The 19653-nt window shown below is 32.3% G+C and overlaps 1 protein-coding gene across 3 annotated transcripts in view; it reads right to left on the bottom strand.

The window, feature by feature from the left end:
• Pkc53e (Protein C kinase 53E) overlaps positions 1-19653 on the bottom strand; it is a 61063-nt gene that overhangs the window by 29178 nt on the left and 12232 nt on the right. For all 3 annotated transcript variants that reach the window (XM_072888553.1, XM_072888552.1, XM_072888554.1), the window contains 2 exons: positions 4223-4254; positions 4048-4130 (listed from right to left, as the gene is read on the bottom strand). In XM_072888553.1, the coding sequence (XP_072744654.1) occupies positions 4048-4130; positions 4223-4254 (115 nt within the window). Of the gene's footprint in view, positions 1-4047; positions 4131-4222; positions 4255-19653 lie in introns of those variants that run through there.

Genomic DNA, 19653 nt, shown 5'->3' with positions numbered 1-19653 from the left:
TTTTTGCTTCATTCAAAAATGAAATTACCCAACTCTCTACAGTCATGTAATAACAGCGCGTGAAAAATTCAAATTCCTTAAACAAAAATTCGATTCTGAAAAATTCAAATATGTGCATCACCGGATATTCATAAAGCAATATCGTGTGACGCGAAATGTTGCTGCGTCAATGGTTCCAACCAACTTACAATAAAATTTAAGTTAATAAGTAATACATTATACCTGAATATATATATATATATATATATATATATATATATATATATATATATACCACATAATATGCAGATTTTATATTTCCGCTTTCGTTAATTGCGCGACTTCCTGCGTGCCAGAAGAATAAAGAAGAAAAAAAAAAAAAAAAAAAAAAAAAAAAAGAAGCTACCTGTATTCGCTCGTGCACGTTTTTTCTCTTTTGTCGCAGCCCGCGTCCAACAATGAAAAGCCATTATATGTGCTTTACGGGGAAATCCACGATCGCCGATATTCGCGCGGATCAATAGGCGCGGAAAGGATTACCTTTGAAGCGCAGAAGCACAGAGGGAAGGTGGAGCGAGGAATCAGCGTCCAGGATCAAAGGAAAATAGCGGGGACTCTCGATTAATTCATCGGAAATTCCGCGAGATAAGTAAAATCTTTTTTTCAAAGTGAAAAAACGTTCACAGCTCGAATGTCAAAGTTTTTTTGGGGAATTTTTCTCCAAAAAATTTTGTGTTTGGCGTGAAATGCAACACCTTGAAAATCACTGATTTGCCTATAGAATTATTTTGATTGCCTATACAATCTCGACTTGGGTCCGGCTAATAAAACGTTTATCTTTTCTCCACTAAGCTTAACAGTTAAAAAAATTTTTTTTTTTTAAATAATACTTAAAAATTGTAAAGATAAAATAATTAAAATGAGAATACGCGATGTACATATTATAATATATATTCGATATTCATTTAGACGATATTAAGGAAGATATATTTTATCGTCATAGAGTTTTATTGATTTCTTAAGATTCGTTGAACTATAGAGAAAGAAAGTACTTTTATCTTTACTGAAAATTGTTTCGAGCCGAAAACGCTTTGAATTTTCCAGGCAAATACATCGGAAACAATATCCCGATATATTTGATCGGCCAATCGGTTCGGTGATCGTCGCACGGACGTAGTTACAAGCGTGATTAAACGAAGCGCAAAAGGACGCTGTGGCTTTAGGCCGATCGGCGGTGAGCGTTGTGCGAGACAAATGTGATAAAAGAACGTATAGCTCTTAGCCCCCAGATACAGATGTAATCCCCATTCCTTCCTTTTTACTTCAGCCAAGCATCTCCTCTTGTTTCATTATCCTCTTATTTCTCACGTTCCGATCTCGTTGTTACTTTAACGCGAGTACCGTTAGCCAAGAGATAAAAAGGATACGTCAATACCGAGTTATCCAATGTGCCGTAATCAATTTTTTTACGGCACTCTCCTTACGGAAAATTTTACCTTTTGTATTTCGATGATGAGAAAACTAGGAGGTGACACAATAAATTCCGCATTTTAAAGGCGTTTTTATCACCTTGACGCTAAAATTCTTATAATAATATCCAAGTATAACAACTTGTTAACAAACTCATTTTTCTTTCATTGACTATTAAAGAAACGCTAGGAACTTAAACATGATAAACGCACGGAAAATTAATGAGAAAACAAGAGAGAAAATATTTATATATCTATCTGCAGGAAAACTCTAATTAAAAGTATTAAGTGTTGTTTGTAATTTGTTAATTCCATCATTGAGGAATTCCTATTAGAGTCTAAAAGAGATATATTGTATCTCGTAAGAGATGAATTTTATCTAACACATATTTTTAAGTAACTTGTCAAATATATCATGATAATGGCGAGGAGGGGGCGACTCTTTCTCTTGGTAATTTTACAGCTCTATTAATCTCCCCTGATTTCTCGTTAAAAGCTTTATATAAGAATACTACAGTTTTTTAACGGAACAAAGTTCTCTGGTGTTCTTATAAATGATGATGTAAAGACGCAAGGCCGTAATTGTCAAGAGACACACTCTTCGTGTGATTTTATAGCCTAATTAATCCGCTTCTGTCGGGCTAAGTAGAGGCTATCCTCTCTTACGGGCAGATTGACCGAATGAATTACTAACGCGCACTACGTATACGTTATTATTATCCATTTACAAGGTGACGGCGCGCGGCGATTTATCGCAGCCTTCGAAAATGACCTCGATATTGATTATACGTGCCGTCGCAGCTTCTCCAACCCTTTAACACCTTGCGCGACGACGGTGACGGAACAGTGGACGACGTCTCACACGCGTTTAGAGGCGTCCGTGCAGCAGCCAATTAGTACACTCGGCTGAACGCCACGCTTATGAAACCGCTGTCACGTACCGTACTTATTTCATTCTCCCACATTCACGGAACTTAACCGAACCCTCTTACGCGGCTCAAACCCATCTAATGAAAATTCCTCTGTGATGTATACACACATTTTTCCCCTATTTCGTTACTATCGTTCAAATGTAGTTCAAGGTTGCTACATAAATGCAAAATTCAAGTATTTTCGCTAATTTTATCTGTTTTTTTTTTATTAATAAACTTTTTTATTTATTAATTAACTTTTCACTTATTTTTTTATTTATTAACTTTTTTTTATTTGTTATTAACTTTTTATTAATTTATTAATCAACTTTTTTTAATTATGAGATCTATAATTAGTGTCTATAATTATCGAGATTCAAAAAGAAGAAACAAAAATTGGATAAACAAGGAGAATGGTATATACATAAATGTAAGTTAAATGTTTAGTTTTTTTTTTTTTATAATAATTTATAATTTCTTTCTTCTTACCAAAAATTATAATCTATAATTATAATTTATTATATATCTTTATACTATAACTTTGTCATGAAAAGTTTTATATCGTTAAATACATTTCGCGCAAAGAGAATTAGTTAACTTTTATTAATCACAAATTACGACAGAGATAATCAAATAATCTCGCTTCAGTTGCAATCTTCATAGCATTTGAAAATGATGATAAACGACTTGATTTTAAATTTTAATAGATTTTACAAAAACATTAAGGCCCTTTCTATTTTATTTCTGGATCCTTTTCAAGAAACTTTAATGCGTGATTTTTACGCAGATGTTACATCATCATCTATCATAGTCCACCAGTGAGTTTCAGTTACATCTTTTTATTAAAATGACATATTAATATTTGATATATTGTGAGGGACATCCCTTCTTGTTTACGAAACACCCTCGACTTTTCGAGGATCAAAGAGCCGTGATGATAAGCTACGTATCTACCCGAGGCACGAGGTTTTAATAGCTGACGTGTCAAACAGTTATTTGACTCTTCTGGCCAGCTTGACCAGCCCTCAAGCTACTCTCGGTGACCTATTTCTGCTATAAAGAGACTTTAGTTATACTTCTGACCCAGCCTCGGAACGTTTGTTAATGCAGAAGCGTAGCATACATCTGATTGAAACAACTTTTGTAGAAGATAAATTAGCATTGTATCAGAAAATTGTAAATTAACATTAGAAAATTCAAAAATACTTTAAAAAACGAAAGAAATATACATTAAAAAATATTCTCAATTGCTGTTGTTAAAAAAAAAAAAAAAAAACAAACTTGCTTTATATATATTTCAACGCATGCGAAATATTAAGTGTGAGAACTTTATCTTATTAACTTATTAAACTTATAAAATAAAATTATTTCTTGCATGTATAAAAAATAGCATATTTAACAAGTTACTTATCATTATTAAATTTTATGGCACACGTTCATCAAATGCAATCAAGTAAGATTGAGTTCTTATAAGAAATATGCTTTGTACGTGATCAATTTGTGAGATTTATGAAAATTCGCGAAATTTTATTCTCATCAAAAGTTTCCAAAGGAGAATCCTTGGCCGATGACAAAAAGAAGGAAAGGTAAAATAGTCTGCGCACTAAGTAAAGAGGATATAGGAAAGGAAGAGGAAGAGAAAGAGAGAGGTCAGCATATTCGGTGTTAAATATAATATTGGTACTCACATCCGAGTCGGCTCCTTTGTCAGCTCCAGGACACGTGAAGGTCACGTATTCGTGACATCGCTTGTGAACGACGAAACTACATACTGAAACACAAGCAAAATGTGCCCCAAGTTCCTCCTCATGGTCACATCTTGAGCAAGTAGTAGATCCGATGAGATCAGTCTGACCCTCTTACCTTGGCACTGATATCCCTGTTTTCCGAAGCCCCTGCAACAACAAACGGAATAAACTCATCAGCGGATACCTTGGATAAATGAAAAAGAATCAATCGCACGTCATGGAAACCTTACCTGTTGTAATACTGCCACAACCATCTATATTTATGAAATCGAAAATATAAAAGACTCTTGTAAATATATCAGATAATACAATTCAACAAAAGAAAAAGAGTATATATTCCTCGTAAATTTTTTATGCTCCATATGTAATATCGGCATGGAGCATGCTTCATCATATTACAATTTTGAGAAAATTGAGATTAAAGTAAAATTATTAAATACTCTAATATACAAGATAATATATACATATTATACAATATATACAGATAATTTAAAAAATTAAAATGATTAATTGTCACATGCGTAACAATATCTTTAATAAAGAAAATTAATTGGAATTATATAAGTAAAATATGTAATAAAATTAATAAATAATAATAATTATTGTTGTTATAAGAGTTTTCTTAGATTTATATTAGTAAAAATATGAAATATATATGTGTATATATATATATATATATATATATATATATATATATATATATATATATAGGGAAAATATTATACTCAGGATTATGAGACGAAAGTTGGCATAGTCACAAAGTACAATGTAGTAATTTTCATTTCAATTTATATGCCGAGAAGTTTGCGTGATTCTCGCCGTCGACTGCCAAAATAATTTCAGAATCATCCAAGTGCCTCGAATTAAGTGCAGTTGGTAATACGTAACGCGACACTTTTAGCGCGCAATAAGAATATGAGAACGGTGTACTAGTCGGTCACAGGTAATATTAGTATTTTGCAACAATTCTAAAACTATTATTTGGAAAATGCAAAAAAATTAACATGATACCTATTTAAATGACAAAGAAAATTATACATATTATTAGTAACAAAGTTAGTATAAAATTTAGTTGCAAGTAATGATAATTATAATTATAAGAATTGCAACTTGAAAATAATGCATTTTAAGAATAAACAGACTTGAATATAGTGAAATCGTGCCCACTATTAAAAACCAAATACAAAATTTATATATAAGTTTAAAAAAAATTATTTTTTGACAATAAATATGATAAAAGACAGAGTTGTATTATATTAATGTATCTATTTTCTATACATTTTATCTCTTTATTAGAATTAGAAACCCTTCATTACTTTAATATTTTAATTGATTCCAATTGGAATATTAATAACCATGGCGGATAAATAATTTCTATGACTTAATACCTTATGGTGTTATGGGCTTATGATGTTAATTAGCAGAAGGACCCTTTCGCGTAAATTATTAAGAGTTAGGCTTTTCTAAAATTTAATAGCGTATTCACCACGAACGAATATAAAGCAGAAATAAGTGACGCGAAAAAGAAAGGTTTACGAGAGTCTACGAACAATAATTCTCTCAATCTCACCGACAGATTTCCCTAATCTATGCCGATGCAGGACGAAGTCTATAGACGACGACATCCACCGATTAACTCTCACGAAACTTTGGCGAAAGGATTCTCGAAATAGCGATTTAATCGTTCGAAACTCTGTCCTCTCTCTCTTTCTCTCTCTCTCTCTCTCTCTATTTCTCGAGAGAAACTACCTCAGGTTTCATGGCTTCTCGATGCTCTATAGTCTGTATAGCAGATTGTCATCGACGGAAGGAAAACACTCCTTTCTCGAAAATCGCTAGTCACGAAGATTCAAACTTCCTGCGAACCTCGAAAACAGTTACTTCATTGCGTGGGAAGCGGAATTTTAATGGCACTTGGTGTCTCCGCTAATTCCCCGTAATTACTTCGACGTTCATTCGAAATTCCATTTTCTTCGACGATCTACCACAACTTTGACGTATATAGGGTCTGAGAGTTTAACTTACCGTATACGGTGAAACGATGAGTCATCATCGAAGTAATTAAAAAAAATGACAAATGAAAAAAGTATTAATACGATGTCTTTGAAAACTGTATTTACATGGAAAGAACTTTGAACCTTTAGGCCGAGATCAGGTAATAATTTTATGAAAAATTATTTATAATACACAAAAAGAAGTTATTATGCTCCTTGAAAATAAAAAAGTATAATTTAGAAGAACATATTATTTTTTCTCAGACTTTTTTATTTTCGATATTATAAATTAAAAATCTATTATAAAACCTCGAAATATAATATAATATTTCAAAGTATTATTATATAGCTTTACCAGATTTATTTAAGTTGCAAAAATTTCGGTCTTTTTACTAATATTTATTATCCACTAATATTAATTATATTAACTATGATCGCATGTAATTTTAACCAATGTAATTTTAACCGATATCAAATCGTAAATAATCTACGGCTTATAAAGTCACGCAATATGTACTTCGTATATACATTGTGTACTATACATATTTTCTGCAGCAGCGACCTGCGATATAGATTACACAATGTACGTAAATATTTACAGTGTCAAGTAGATGCGTTGAAAGAGGTCGCGCGTTCAATCTGCCGTTTGAAAAATTCTATATGCAGACCGATTACTTTGCAACACTATGTCATCAAGAATATTATTTATTAAGAATTGACTTAACAATATGCAATTAATTAAATTGTCATAATCTACTAAAAAAGAAATAATTATATTTTATTATTATATACAACTGTTTTTATTACAAAAATTCTTTCAAAAATACTAAAGAAAATATTTCGATTTACATCTTTGGATGAATTTAGAAGTCAATTTTTATTTAACAACGTATATAAAAATTATTGAATTAATTACCTTTAATAAATAAATAAAATAAAACTTATATAATATATAAAAGAAAATTGCTAACCAGAGAGTTAATTTGCAAATCATTCGTATAGTACGCACAAAATTATCGCGCACAGTCGAATATGCGTATTAGAGGAAAAATTTATATTACATTCGCAATCGTGCGCGCGCCCTATGAATTACAAATCATCGCGAGTTCGTTATTTACCCGATTCTCCGCACCCGCGAATATACGAGTGTATCCCATGTATACACGGGCGCAATTAAAGGCCGGTAGAATATCACCTGTACATTCAACCAGATGCTCTTAATTACACGGGCGAGTTGCAAATTTGAAATGTTTGGTTGAGCAACGACTGGACGCAATGATGAATGCGATGAATCAAAACGACTAGGAAGGAAAATGGAAATCTCCAGAAAGCCACGTGACTTCGTTAAAACGATTCCTTCTCGACCAAGTGCTTTTTTTTATCGCGCATATTTATTGAATATCTAATATAATCTTTATTATCGTCTCTTTCTTTCTCTCTCTCTCTCTCTCTCTCTCTCTCTCTCTCTTTCTGTATACATACAATTCTTTTTGCGGAATTAAATTGATTAAATGTGTATGTACATATACATATGTAAAACATGAAAAGCATAAAGAAAATGTCACTTCTGTCTTCCTATTGTGATTACGTATAGACACAGGTCTCTCACGTAACGCGTATCCGCATCTTGTCTCATTTATCTCAATCATAAATTCCCTGTCACATTGCAATATACGCATTGTCTCATTTATTATCTCTATCTAATGCATATACATATATGTAAGCTACACGTATGCACGACATGTGTCTGACTTATGTCGTCTCTTATACATGTTTAATTTTTGACAAATTATAATATATGATGTAACAACTTTACATTGTGGCAATTCAACTGCGCAATAATGCCGAAATTATGATAGATCTTTCAGATTAGAACTTTTCTTTTTTCCAACGGCGGATAAAAAGTGCATTTTAATGTCGGCCGTTGTTTACGGCTTCTAACAAGTGAGGACTCTATGCTGGACCGCCAATTAAATCAGCTTCAACGAACAAATCAATATTTCAAGGTCTCACTCGTATTCGCAAGGATTGTTGCAAGTGCATTTCGATGATGCATAGTCATTGCTAATTTCTCTCAATTAATCTCACATCTCGACGAATCGTACAAATATAGTCAATTCAGAAAAAAATTACATGTGATAAACATGTAATCGCATGCGCGCTCTTTGCGTTTTTTTTATTGCACGTCGGTTTTCCTCCAAAGGAAGTACGTATGAATTTTTAAACCGGGAGGATATTGGTAGTCGAGACCGAAGCCATATGTTCACATTATCCGCAATAAAAATAAACGTGTAATATATTACACATCTGCGCGCCACGAAAAAATTTATATTTCATTCGACGTAAAGTTCAAAGGATCTAAGGCGATATTTGATGGAAGTAATCATAAATTATTTTCAATCTCCGACTAAATAGTTAATTACCTATACATATTTATTAAATTTAATAATTTTGTTTAAAATCTCGGATGCTGGGAATAAATTAATAATATATATTTGATATAAAATAAAATTAATTTAAAACTTATCGTGTACTTTAAAATACATATCATTACATTTATATTATAATTATTGTATCTATATATATGTAATTTAATAAAATTACTTATCAAAATTATATTTATTTTATACTGAAATGTAAACTTAAATCCATAAATTTAATCGATCATTCATCTAATCGTCGTTTTGTGTCGCTGATGACAATCACGCGAGGCAGTTACCGTATACGAGAACGATGTTGTACCAAAAATAAACGAGATTTTACGATGAACGACATCGATGACGCACGTCGTGTAACGCGGGAACGCAATAGACAGGCGTCGCAACGTCAAGGGTTAAGGGTGGAACTCGTACAAGGGAAAGATGGAAGCCACGCAAGATAAAGAGTCAGGGGTTGCAGAGACCTCTCGTCGCGACCGAAAGAAAAGTACCGAATGACGAAACGAGGTGGAACGAGAGCGGCAAATCTGTGATTAGCCTACATTGCTACGGAGCTTAGATTGAAATGCAAACATAGCTCAGCGCGGAAATGGCTTCGTCGTACCATGTGTGCGTATACAAAATTGCATTTGTGACGACATAAAAAAAAAAAAAAAAAAAAAAAAAAAAAAGAAGAAAATGAAAGAAATTAAACAAGAGAGAAACAACGATTTTTGCGCAAATTTATCTGGTATTGAAAATCAGTTTATCTTGATTAACTTTAATATTTTTATATCAATAGCTGTACGTCAAAGTTCTATCAATTTTCAATAAATGTTTTTTGCGTTCAATCGTCAGAATACTAAAATCAATAAAATTTTTCTTCTATTCTTTTACGCCAGCTGTCGCATATTTCTGTAATCACAAATAATATAGAAAATTGCTTTTGAATGTTTACAGCAAAAACAGATATAAAGTCAACGAGATTGTATTGGTTTCAATACTTGCTAGTAAATTCAGGCATAGCAACTTTTCCCAGTCAGGGAAAAAGCCTTGTGGGAAATGAACGAAGAGTAGTCGAATTTTCAGAAGGAAATCAATCGAAGAGTCATAGGAAATGGATGTCGAATCGCCCGGAAAAATTCACTCTAGGTCACACAATAACACGGATTCTATGGACAAAGCACCTTTGACCAACTGCCGTTTTAACAGATTGGAATCGGTATTAATCTTCGATGAGATTTACGACTATATAACTATTTCAATAAAGTTAACGGAATTTTTAAAAAACTTGTTTATTTTTCTCTTTTTTTTTATTTTTATAAAGAGATTGCTTATCAGTTTTTTAAACAATTTTAACTCATTATTAAAGAAATAATTTTTATGTTTACGTGAATAACAATGGAACCGCAACAGTTGACAGAAAGTATATTTTTCTATCTCTACAACGTTTACAATTAAATGTAAAAAATATGATATTTATTCAAATCACTGTATTTAAAAAAATGGCAAAGTAAATCCTTGTATCTTGAAAAATTATTTTTCTCAAAATACCGAGAACAGATGAATTTTAATCTGCTAAACGTTTAATCTGCTTCACTTGAAAAGGTAAAATACATAATACAAATGCATAGTAAAATTCATATACAAATGTAAAGTGTATTAAAAAATAATTTTCAAAAATCATCAATTTTCTCGTATGTAGAATGTACAATGCATAGATTGTGTTTGAATGCAATTGCGTTGCAATAATAGCTGCAATGGATGCATAAATCCAAATTTGCTACGCGCGTAGTCTATGTCTCGTTCCGCATCGTGAATGCGATTATTCGCAGACATTTATTAATGATGTTGTTAATGATACGTAGCACGAGGAAAGATCAAATATAAAAAAAACTCATTTACATCAACTGACAATGAGATTCCATAAACCCTAGCTACTTTGTTACTATCGACATAATACTTATCATGTGAAAATAATTACATTACACGTGAATTATTTATCGTGAGGCTTAAATAATCTGCGTAATTATCTATCTAAGACCATAATCTTTCTCTCGAGCATATCTATTAATTCACCACATCTCCATCGGAATTAATTATGATAGAACTTTTGATTCGTAACAACGCCAGTTATTAGTTTCATATTTGTAATATATTCTAAAATCGAGGATATGAATAATAAAGTATATTAACCTTTTGCAAATGTTGTCATTAAAAATAAATCGGTATATTATTAAACTTTATTCATATATATTTATAGTATCATCGTAAATAAAAAAAAGAAACAACTTAATCACTAATTAGTTTATATAGTGTAAAGTACAAGATATAAACAAAAATTTTATTTTTCCTAATTAATAAGCAAATCTATTTTTAATGTGATATACTTTTTAGATTATACACTTGTGAATCGCAAGTTTGCTATTTTCTAATGCTAAAAGAAGAATGATAAATATCGCGACCGTTAATAATGTTGAAGTTTCGTGTAATAATTTCTATAACAATTAAATCTCTCTGTTTCACAGAATATAATTTCATGTTATTGTTGTGGAAACAACGAATATTATAAATGCATGGTATCCAGCAGTACACGGTCTAAATGTCAATCTCATTCTCGTCCCATGTAAACACGGCAGGTCGAAACGTCTGGTAGACGGTCCAACAGGCGGTTGATTTGGTCATTTGCCAAATACTCGCAGTAGGTATATATTCGCTATCCATTTCTCACCGTTAGATACGGAACAAAACGGAAAACAAAGAGAAATAATCATAAAATGCATCAAAAACAAACGAAAAAATATGATAAATAAAAAACAATAAGTATAAACTTATATTGTGTCAATACCAAAAAATGCGAATGTTTGCAAACTTTTCTTTTGATAATACAAGTCAGAATCTTCCTTATTTTCGCACGAATTTTTACAAAAAATATTTCTAAATAATTATAAATAAATTAAAATACAAATTTAAATAAAAATTAAATAAAAAAAAGAATATATATTTTTTTATGCTAGTACATTTACTTCTATTTAAAAAAAAACTACTCTCATTAGGTTCCGCACGAAAAAAATTACTTTCTCTCTATTCTGATTCAAACTTTCTAATAAAATATTCAAGGTATTTATTTTTACTCTATTAGTATATTGACAAGGAATCAACAAACACTAAGAATAAGATGATCTAATTAGAGGAGTTAACTTAAATATGTTTTTAAATCAAAACTCTACGCGTTAATCACGAATACATCTTATTTCCTTCTAATACTGGAATTCTTGATAAATAGATAACAAGGTGCGGCAAGTTAATGAAGATAATAAAAGACTAATTGACGAAACATGTGATTAGAGCTGTAACATTTTAACCTTGAAGTTCTAGCATTTTTCTTCCCACCTGTTCTGTGACGCGCGTAAATATCTATGGAAATTATTATTTGTTCACTTATTTACTTATATTATAATATTAACGTTGATATTAATTAATATATATTTAACATTGTTTGAAAATTTATAAACAGAAAGAAAAGAGAGAAAAAAATGGTTATCAGAAATTCTCAAGTTATATTTAGTCCTTTTATAAAGTGTTGCATACAAAGTGACCCAGTTGCATATATTAAAAAATATCAGAGATTGAAAAATACATGTATGTACGTGCAAGGGAACGTTCCTATGTACATAAAAATGAATTTGATTAACCAACATGTGTGTACAACACAATAATACTAGAATTATTAGATTCAAAAATACAAAATCGCACGATAATTATTATATACCATTCGATTTACGCGCATGCGAATTTAATTACGTTAAAACATAACGTAACAAATATATTTCATACACTTTATCGCATATTTATCGTTCGCATTGTGTAATACTGCCGACGTAGCCGTATTGTAGAAAATAATGCGACGTAAACTCGAAACATCGATAGCCGCGAACCGCGACTAAGAGTCTGTGTAGCAGCGAGGTGAAACGGGAAATAACACACGTTGGCCTTCGTTGAACGATATAAATATCATCGATTCAACCAACTCACGCGCTGTCTTCGGAGTCACGAAAACAATGAATGGTCGAGTGAAATTTCTCGAGCGAAAGGAGGGCTCAACAGGCAGTTCGTTGGCCTGCAGCCAACACGCGAATGTTTATGCCGAAATAGCACCTCTTGTTTTCTAATTAAGAAATTAATCGCCACGGTAGTACACTTCGGAAACACGTCGAAAACGTATCTATTGAATTGTAAGATGAAAAAAAGAACGGTGAAACTTCACTGGCGCAACCAATGAAATGTCAATTTGAGTCACATTATATCAAACGGCTTCAAAATAATGAAAGAATCTGATGAAATATTCGACATTTCATGGTTGATAGATCGGAAAAAGGCGGAAGCATTTTCAATTGAAGATGTAATTTTCTACTTTTATCAATATAGAATGTATTTTTCAATCTTCGACAATTCTTGCCGAGTTTTGACTCTATTTTACGAACTTCTTTCTATCGTCTTCTAGAAATTAAAATTAATAAAATAAAAATTATTGAGATAAAATTAAAATTTTAATTTTTCGCAATAATCTTTCATTTTAACGTTTGATATTATGCCTTAGATTGTACATTATCTATTCATAACTTTTCATAGTAGAGTGAAATCTACTATAGGTATAAAAGGAAAAACTAGAGACACGTATATTTTTATTTATGTGTATAACTATGATACACACATATGTATCACATTTGAATTTGATACTATTAAAAATGTGCTCTCAATTCAGTTGAAAAAATCATATATAAATAGTTTTTAATATACAGATAATACAAATATGTATTTCTTCAAGTATTCACAGTCACTCTAACGCGCTAATAATTAATTTTCAAATCATTAATAGGAACTTTACAGGATAATTTGCGTAATTTAGAATTTTTAATGTAATTGAGTTTCATTTAAGATGTTCATAGTATAAATTTGTAAAGATGTTCAGGTAATGTACATCCATATTAATCCATGTTCAAGAGAGAGAGAGAATCAAAAGTTGTCACGTTTCGATCGAATATTATTTATACATCCAGATGCAATTGTCGAATTATGTTAATATAGGTCAGGGATTTGATTTCTTCGGTCTCTCTCTCTAAAAATAGATATCGCAAGGTAAACAGCCCGTCACACGCGATGTAAAATATATTTGAATTAATATAAAGAGGCGGAAACCTGGCCCACAGGGATCTTGGAAAGCCATTCGAACGCGGAAGATGGCAGCCTCGAGTGCAGCTCGATGCATCGCATCATCCTATTCCCTTTATGCGGCAGGAGAAAATCCGGTGGCAGCAAGCCGGGCGACATATACATAAACCAGAGCGCAGGAGGACAAGAGCGACATGACAGGATTCTCACGAATTTCTGAGGTATGGCCGGGATTACGGGAATCCATATTCTGATATCCAATAATCTTGAATACGAGCGAATATGTGGAGCTAAGAGAGAGAGAGAGAGAGAGAGAGAGAGAGAGAGAGAGAGAGAGAGAGAGAGAGAGAGAGAGAGAGAGAGAGAGAGAGAGAGAGAGAAGAGAGAAGAAAGGAGAGAAGAAAGGAGAGAAGAGAGATGAGGGCATTATCATAATAACGAACATTCAAGTCGTTTTTCTTTGGCAAGCAGTTTGCAAGCAAGACGCCCGGAGGGACGCAATTCTCATGAATAAAACTAATGCGCGGATGAGCTTTACGCATTGCTATTCGCGAATGACGTGAGACGCGATGGTTGCTCGTTGTTGCGCTTTGTTTATGCATAAGCGTAAAGCGGGCTTCTTCTTCTTCATTACGATGTACATCAAATGAGGTCTAAAATGTTTCATCGTTTATCGTTACCGTCAGGAATAACAGAGATACGACGAACGATCTGTTTAAAGAAACACATCGTTCTATTTAAAGTACGCGTTATTCTTCGTATTTTCTTTTGTGTTTGAGTATATAATTCACGCGGACGCGTGATTAATCTAAAACTTTACAAAAAAAATATTTAAAAAATTTAATAAAATTCACAAAGTATCAAGTAATCAAAATATATTTTTCGCATTTATAAGATAGGAAATAATTGTAATAACAAATTAAGGAAAGATGTAAAATACCCATAAATCTTAAAAATTTTTATTTGAATTTGAAAAGATTATAAGAACCTAGATAATAATAATAATTTATACTGTCACGCAATATACGTTTTGTATCTATTATTTAGAATTAAAATACTTATGTAAATGAAACAATGCATAATATGATTCTAAAATTAACAAAATTGGTTTTTATTCGGAAAATTGCGCTATTAAACCGATGTTATCTTTCAATATAATATCGTAAACTTTGCCATTAAGCCTTTATCCAACATAATATTAATCATTTCCACTCACTTTTATATCAAGCATACGTCATTCATTGACAAACGTTAATGCAAATCTTTTGGGACGCCTGATAAAATTGTAGAGACAATCTGGACTGATCCGATGACGATTGAACCTTTGTTAAAGATTTGTTTAACGAGAGAGAAATCCCCCGAGTCGTGCTTTCTGCGGGGTACAATTTGGATTGTCGAGCTGTCTAGCGTAATCTTGCATCTCCTCCCAGCAGGATAACACAATATCGTCTCGGCACGACACCGAGCGAACAGATATCCTTTCGACTGCGACAATTTGCTCACACTTCCGCCGAGAAAGAGCTCACCCTAGGGAACTTCGATTTTCTGCGATTAACCTTTTTCGCGACCGTCTGTCTTCCGGTATTTAACATCCTTTTATACGCCTTCACGTCCGACAGAAAGGAAGCAGCTGTCAATTTGTCAAGGTGATGAGATCCACGTATAAAACCCGCGTACAAAAAACGGAAAATCTTTGCCCCTAGAGTTACGGCACGGAAGAAATCTTCATCTTATCTCAGAGTAATATAGAATTTTATATTATATATATATATATATATATATATATATATATATATATATATATATATATATTTATATTATACAAAAACAAATAGATAAATTGTTAGGCAGAATATAGAAAAACAATTAACGTTGTAAATTTATTTTAAAATATAATTAGAACTTTTCATTATTATTAAATAATTTATTCTTAATTAAAATTTTTAATTAAAATACATTTTTAGTTAAAATTTTTAATTATTAATAATAAATAGGAAAATAATAAGTACTCCAGTAATTATAAAATTGTCAGTTTCATTAGTTGCATCTTACAATCTCTTGTTAAATTCTTTATGACTCGTGTATTTTCATAAACAAGACAAAATTGTATAAAAAGTGTTTGATATAAAATTTAATTTTATTATCATTTATAGTAATATAATAATTTTTGCGGTCCTAAAAAAACCTATATTTTTCACAATAAATATGTTATAAAGATAATGTATGTACATTGTATATTTGTTATAGATTATTTAAGTAATATCAACTTTTTCTTATTTATCTTTTCAACGTTTAATATCCCTCAGCAGTCTTATTAAGTAATATGAAGAAATATTGCCATTATTTCCTAAATGTGAATTCTTCCAAAACTAATAAACTAGGCAAAAAACAACTAATAAGAATCCGCTCATGTTCACCAACTTGTTTTTGACACTGAGAAACTTCAACTGCCAGCTGACTCTGTCATGGATTCTGCGAAAAATATAGAGGAAAAGAATGAAAGTCGACTTTTCTATCTATAAAATCCCACCATATATAAATCACACCGAGTAATTACCAAGAAATAAAAATTAGACACAAGAAATACAAAGTCGAGCACGTTTCCGTGGCCGATGAAATAAATGTCAAATAGTCGATGTTCCTCGCGCCGATTTATATGTCGATTCCAATCAACGACAACTACCGTGTAGTCCACGTACGAGAGAATTTCCAATCAGCTAGAAAAGGGTGCATCGACGAGGACATACCATATAATTCGTTTCACGCGAGCGTTTCAATTTTTTCCCGACTGGCTATCGCACTCTCCGTCACGAGTGCTCTCGTCTCATCCGCTAGATGGGCCAACACGAACGATACTTGACGATAATCGATGGTGATCTGGGAACATGAAAAGTCGTCGATCGGCGGAGACAGGAACCGTTTTAAAACTTTGCCGATCGCCTTTCGTTGTCTATTAATATTTTAGTCAGTCACAAGTTCTTTGGTTGTCAATAACAATCGTATTAGAAGAATTCTAATTTATATTATTAGATGTGTCAATATGAAATATTACCGGTTACGACAATTTTTCAGAGTTTCTGTGAAGACTCAAGTAAAATATTGGAGAATGTGCAAGAAACATACAGAGGGAGAGAGAGAGAGAGAGAGAGAGAAACTGTATCTCAAAAAAAAATAAATATTTATAAAAGAAGAATTCTTTAGCTGCAAACGCATCACTGAAAAAATCATTGAAATAAAATATGTATTTCAAGTAAATAATTAATTAAAACTAATATTCACAACCGACCACTATTTGACAAATTGTTGCTTTATGAATTTTTTTATTATTGATTAAGCTTTAATTTAATTCTTACAGAACTTTATAAATAATAAAATAATCTTTGAATATTATTAAACAAACAAGACTCATAGGAGCCTAAAACTTTTAATCTGTAATTTCTTTTTTGAATTTACACATACACAACATAAAAAATAAATACATATGTCTCTCGATTATAATAAATATATTATTCTTTAATAAAGAAGTATTTCTGCATGACGTGAAGAAGCTTTAAGAGTTCTCACTCGGATTCAAGAGTAATCGAAATCTTCTTCGCAACATATAAAATAATATTCTGTTCATTATAAAAATGATTTAAATATATGTGAATATTTAAAAATTGGAAGTGTGAATATTTCGAAACACTCTGTGTCTAACTTTAGGGCCAATAATACGATCGAGTGACGACGCCGCGTGTTGCGACGTACAATACCGTATTGTACAAGTGCAACGAAAGTCGGAGTTTGGCTGGCTATTTTCATCCCGAGTTCGGCCGCTCTTTCTCTCTTCCTCCTCCCCCTCCCCGCTCCTCTCACCCTTCATTCTCATCGATTCGCGACCCTCCTTCCGCATCCCTCTTGTGGCCTCGCCACAAAGCAGCCAGAGCCTGTGACACACCACACGGTAAAACCACTCTTATGTGTATCTCTGAGTCAGCGAAAGTAAAGTAGCGAGGGAGAGAAAAAGAGAGACAAAAAATAAGACAAATAATGAAAAATGCGACTCGGTTCTATCCCACTCAGTTACCATTAGTGAAAATAATGAGACTGACACAAAAAAAAAAAAAACAAAAAAAAAAATTATAATCTCGATTTTCAAGCGATCGAAAGCAAATATGGACGAACGTTCCGCCTAAGCTATTTGCATTCTCCTCGTTGAGTGCATACCGAGGTGCGAGTAATAATATTTCAGAGTTTCACAATTTTCTAAAACACCTCCAGCTCTTTCCGATATATAAATTGAAGAAACTGACAAGTAGAATTCTGAAACGAATTATTCCGCGAGCGCTTTCGCTGCGGAGATGGGAAAAGAGATTAAGTTTCCACAATTCCGTACAGATTTCTATGCAAATTCAAGTTACATCCCGCGGCTACATCCCGCGTACCATATATCAATCAATTGGACAAATTACGCGAACAAAATCACCCAGTTTTTACCAGGTTGCGCTTAATGATAGCCAATTTTGAAGGAATTGCGTTCAATCTCTCTCTTTCGGATCCGAAAGGAGATAGTGCATATACGCACACACGTAACCGCGTATCTATCTGTGTCGGATGCTGCAATGGATGTACATGTATATAGCGTCGCTTCCATTTTACTCGTCGGAAGCATCGACTTTCATGCGGCCAGCTGTAGGTCGACAGGCTAGTGTGTTTATTGAAAGCAAACGAAGCGCCCTTTCGTTTCGCCCTATTGCCATAAAGTCCGGCGGTAGGACCTCTCTTCTCTCTCTCTCTCTCTCTCTCTCTCTCTCTCTCTCTCTCTCTCTCTCTCTTTCTCTCTCTCCCACTTTACTATATTATTTCCACTCGAGTCTATCGTCGGGTTAAAGACCCGTCACTCCAAACTATCGACTCTTGCTCGACTGTTGCAAGACGGAGCGACTCTTTCTTTCGTCGCCCACGCTCCTCAAATATTAACACATTTGGTTGGTAAGTAATAATCGTATGTCCTATGGCAAATTTTGAGGCAATCTTAAAGCTTGAGCAGAAAAAAATAATAAAATTTCTGTAAAAATAATCTCGTTATTTTTCTTTGTATAAATTTCAAAAAATTAACTTCAGTTATATATATATATATAAACGTATAGCGAAAATATAGAAAAATATCTGATTATGTAATAGCACGTTTAAATATATCTCAATATGTTACCTAACTTTATACGCAAAAATTGAGATAGTTTATGTAGAAAAAGATATATATAAAAAGGATAAAATTAATCATTATTGTAAAATCTTTCGTGGAAAAAATTTGAAAATATTTTTTAATAAACTATCGAATATATTCTATTTATTCCAAAATTTCAATTTTTATTATACATTCTAAATGTAATTAACATATAAAGAAAAAATTTTACCCTTTCGGAAATTTATGATCAAACTGGGAAAAATTGTCTGAATTTTATTCCTATCAAAATTCAATTGTGAGGGTATTGAATAACGCTTTAATATATTTTTATCTAAAAATAATATATATGATTACGAGATAATAAGCCGATTGCACGGCTCAATATCAGAAAAGTTGAAGATTGCATTTTTATATATAAGTATCTAATACTATCCCCATTGTATCTCTTTCTTTTTCGATCGAGCCAACACGATCACCTGCATTGTACCGATATGCAAGTGGATCATTCGTTTATCGCCACTCGAGGCGACTCGTAACTCTATCCAGGGCAATCTAATTTCATTATTCCGACGCGGACGATAAATGTGCGCGCAATTGCAGCAGAACTGTCGCCTAGGCGTTGTCTCCGCCATAGTGTCGCCGCGACATACGTCGTCGATATTTCAATGTGAAATCCCATACATATAATTGAAAGAGGTGCGAAATGGAATGATGATGTATGAAATAAATCGATTTGCTTTGCGCAAACTAAGTTTACGACAATCTTTCATTCGATAAAAAACACATTAAAGAATAA

The sequence above is a fragment of the Anoplolepis gracilipes genome, chromosome 3 (genome assembly GCF_047496725.1).
Source record: "Anoplolepis gracilipes chromosome 3, ASM4749672v1, whole genome shotgun sequence".
Lineage (NCBI taxonomy): Eukaryota > Metazoa > Arthropoda > Insecta > Hymenoptera > Formicidae > Anoplolepis > Anoplolepis gracilipes.
The sequence above is the reverse complement of the archived record's forward strand: the minus strand, read 5'-3'. Positions and strand labels throughout refer to the sequence as shown.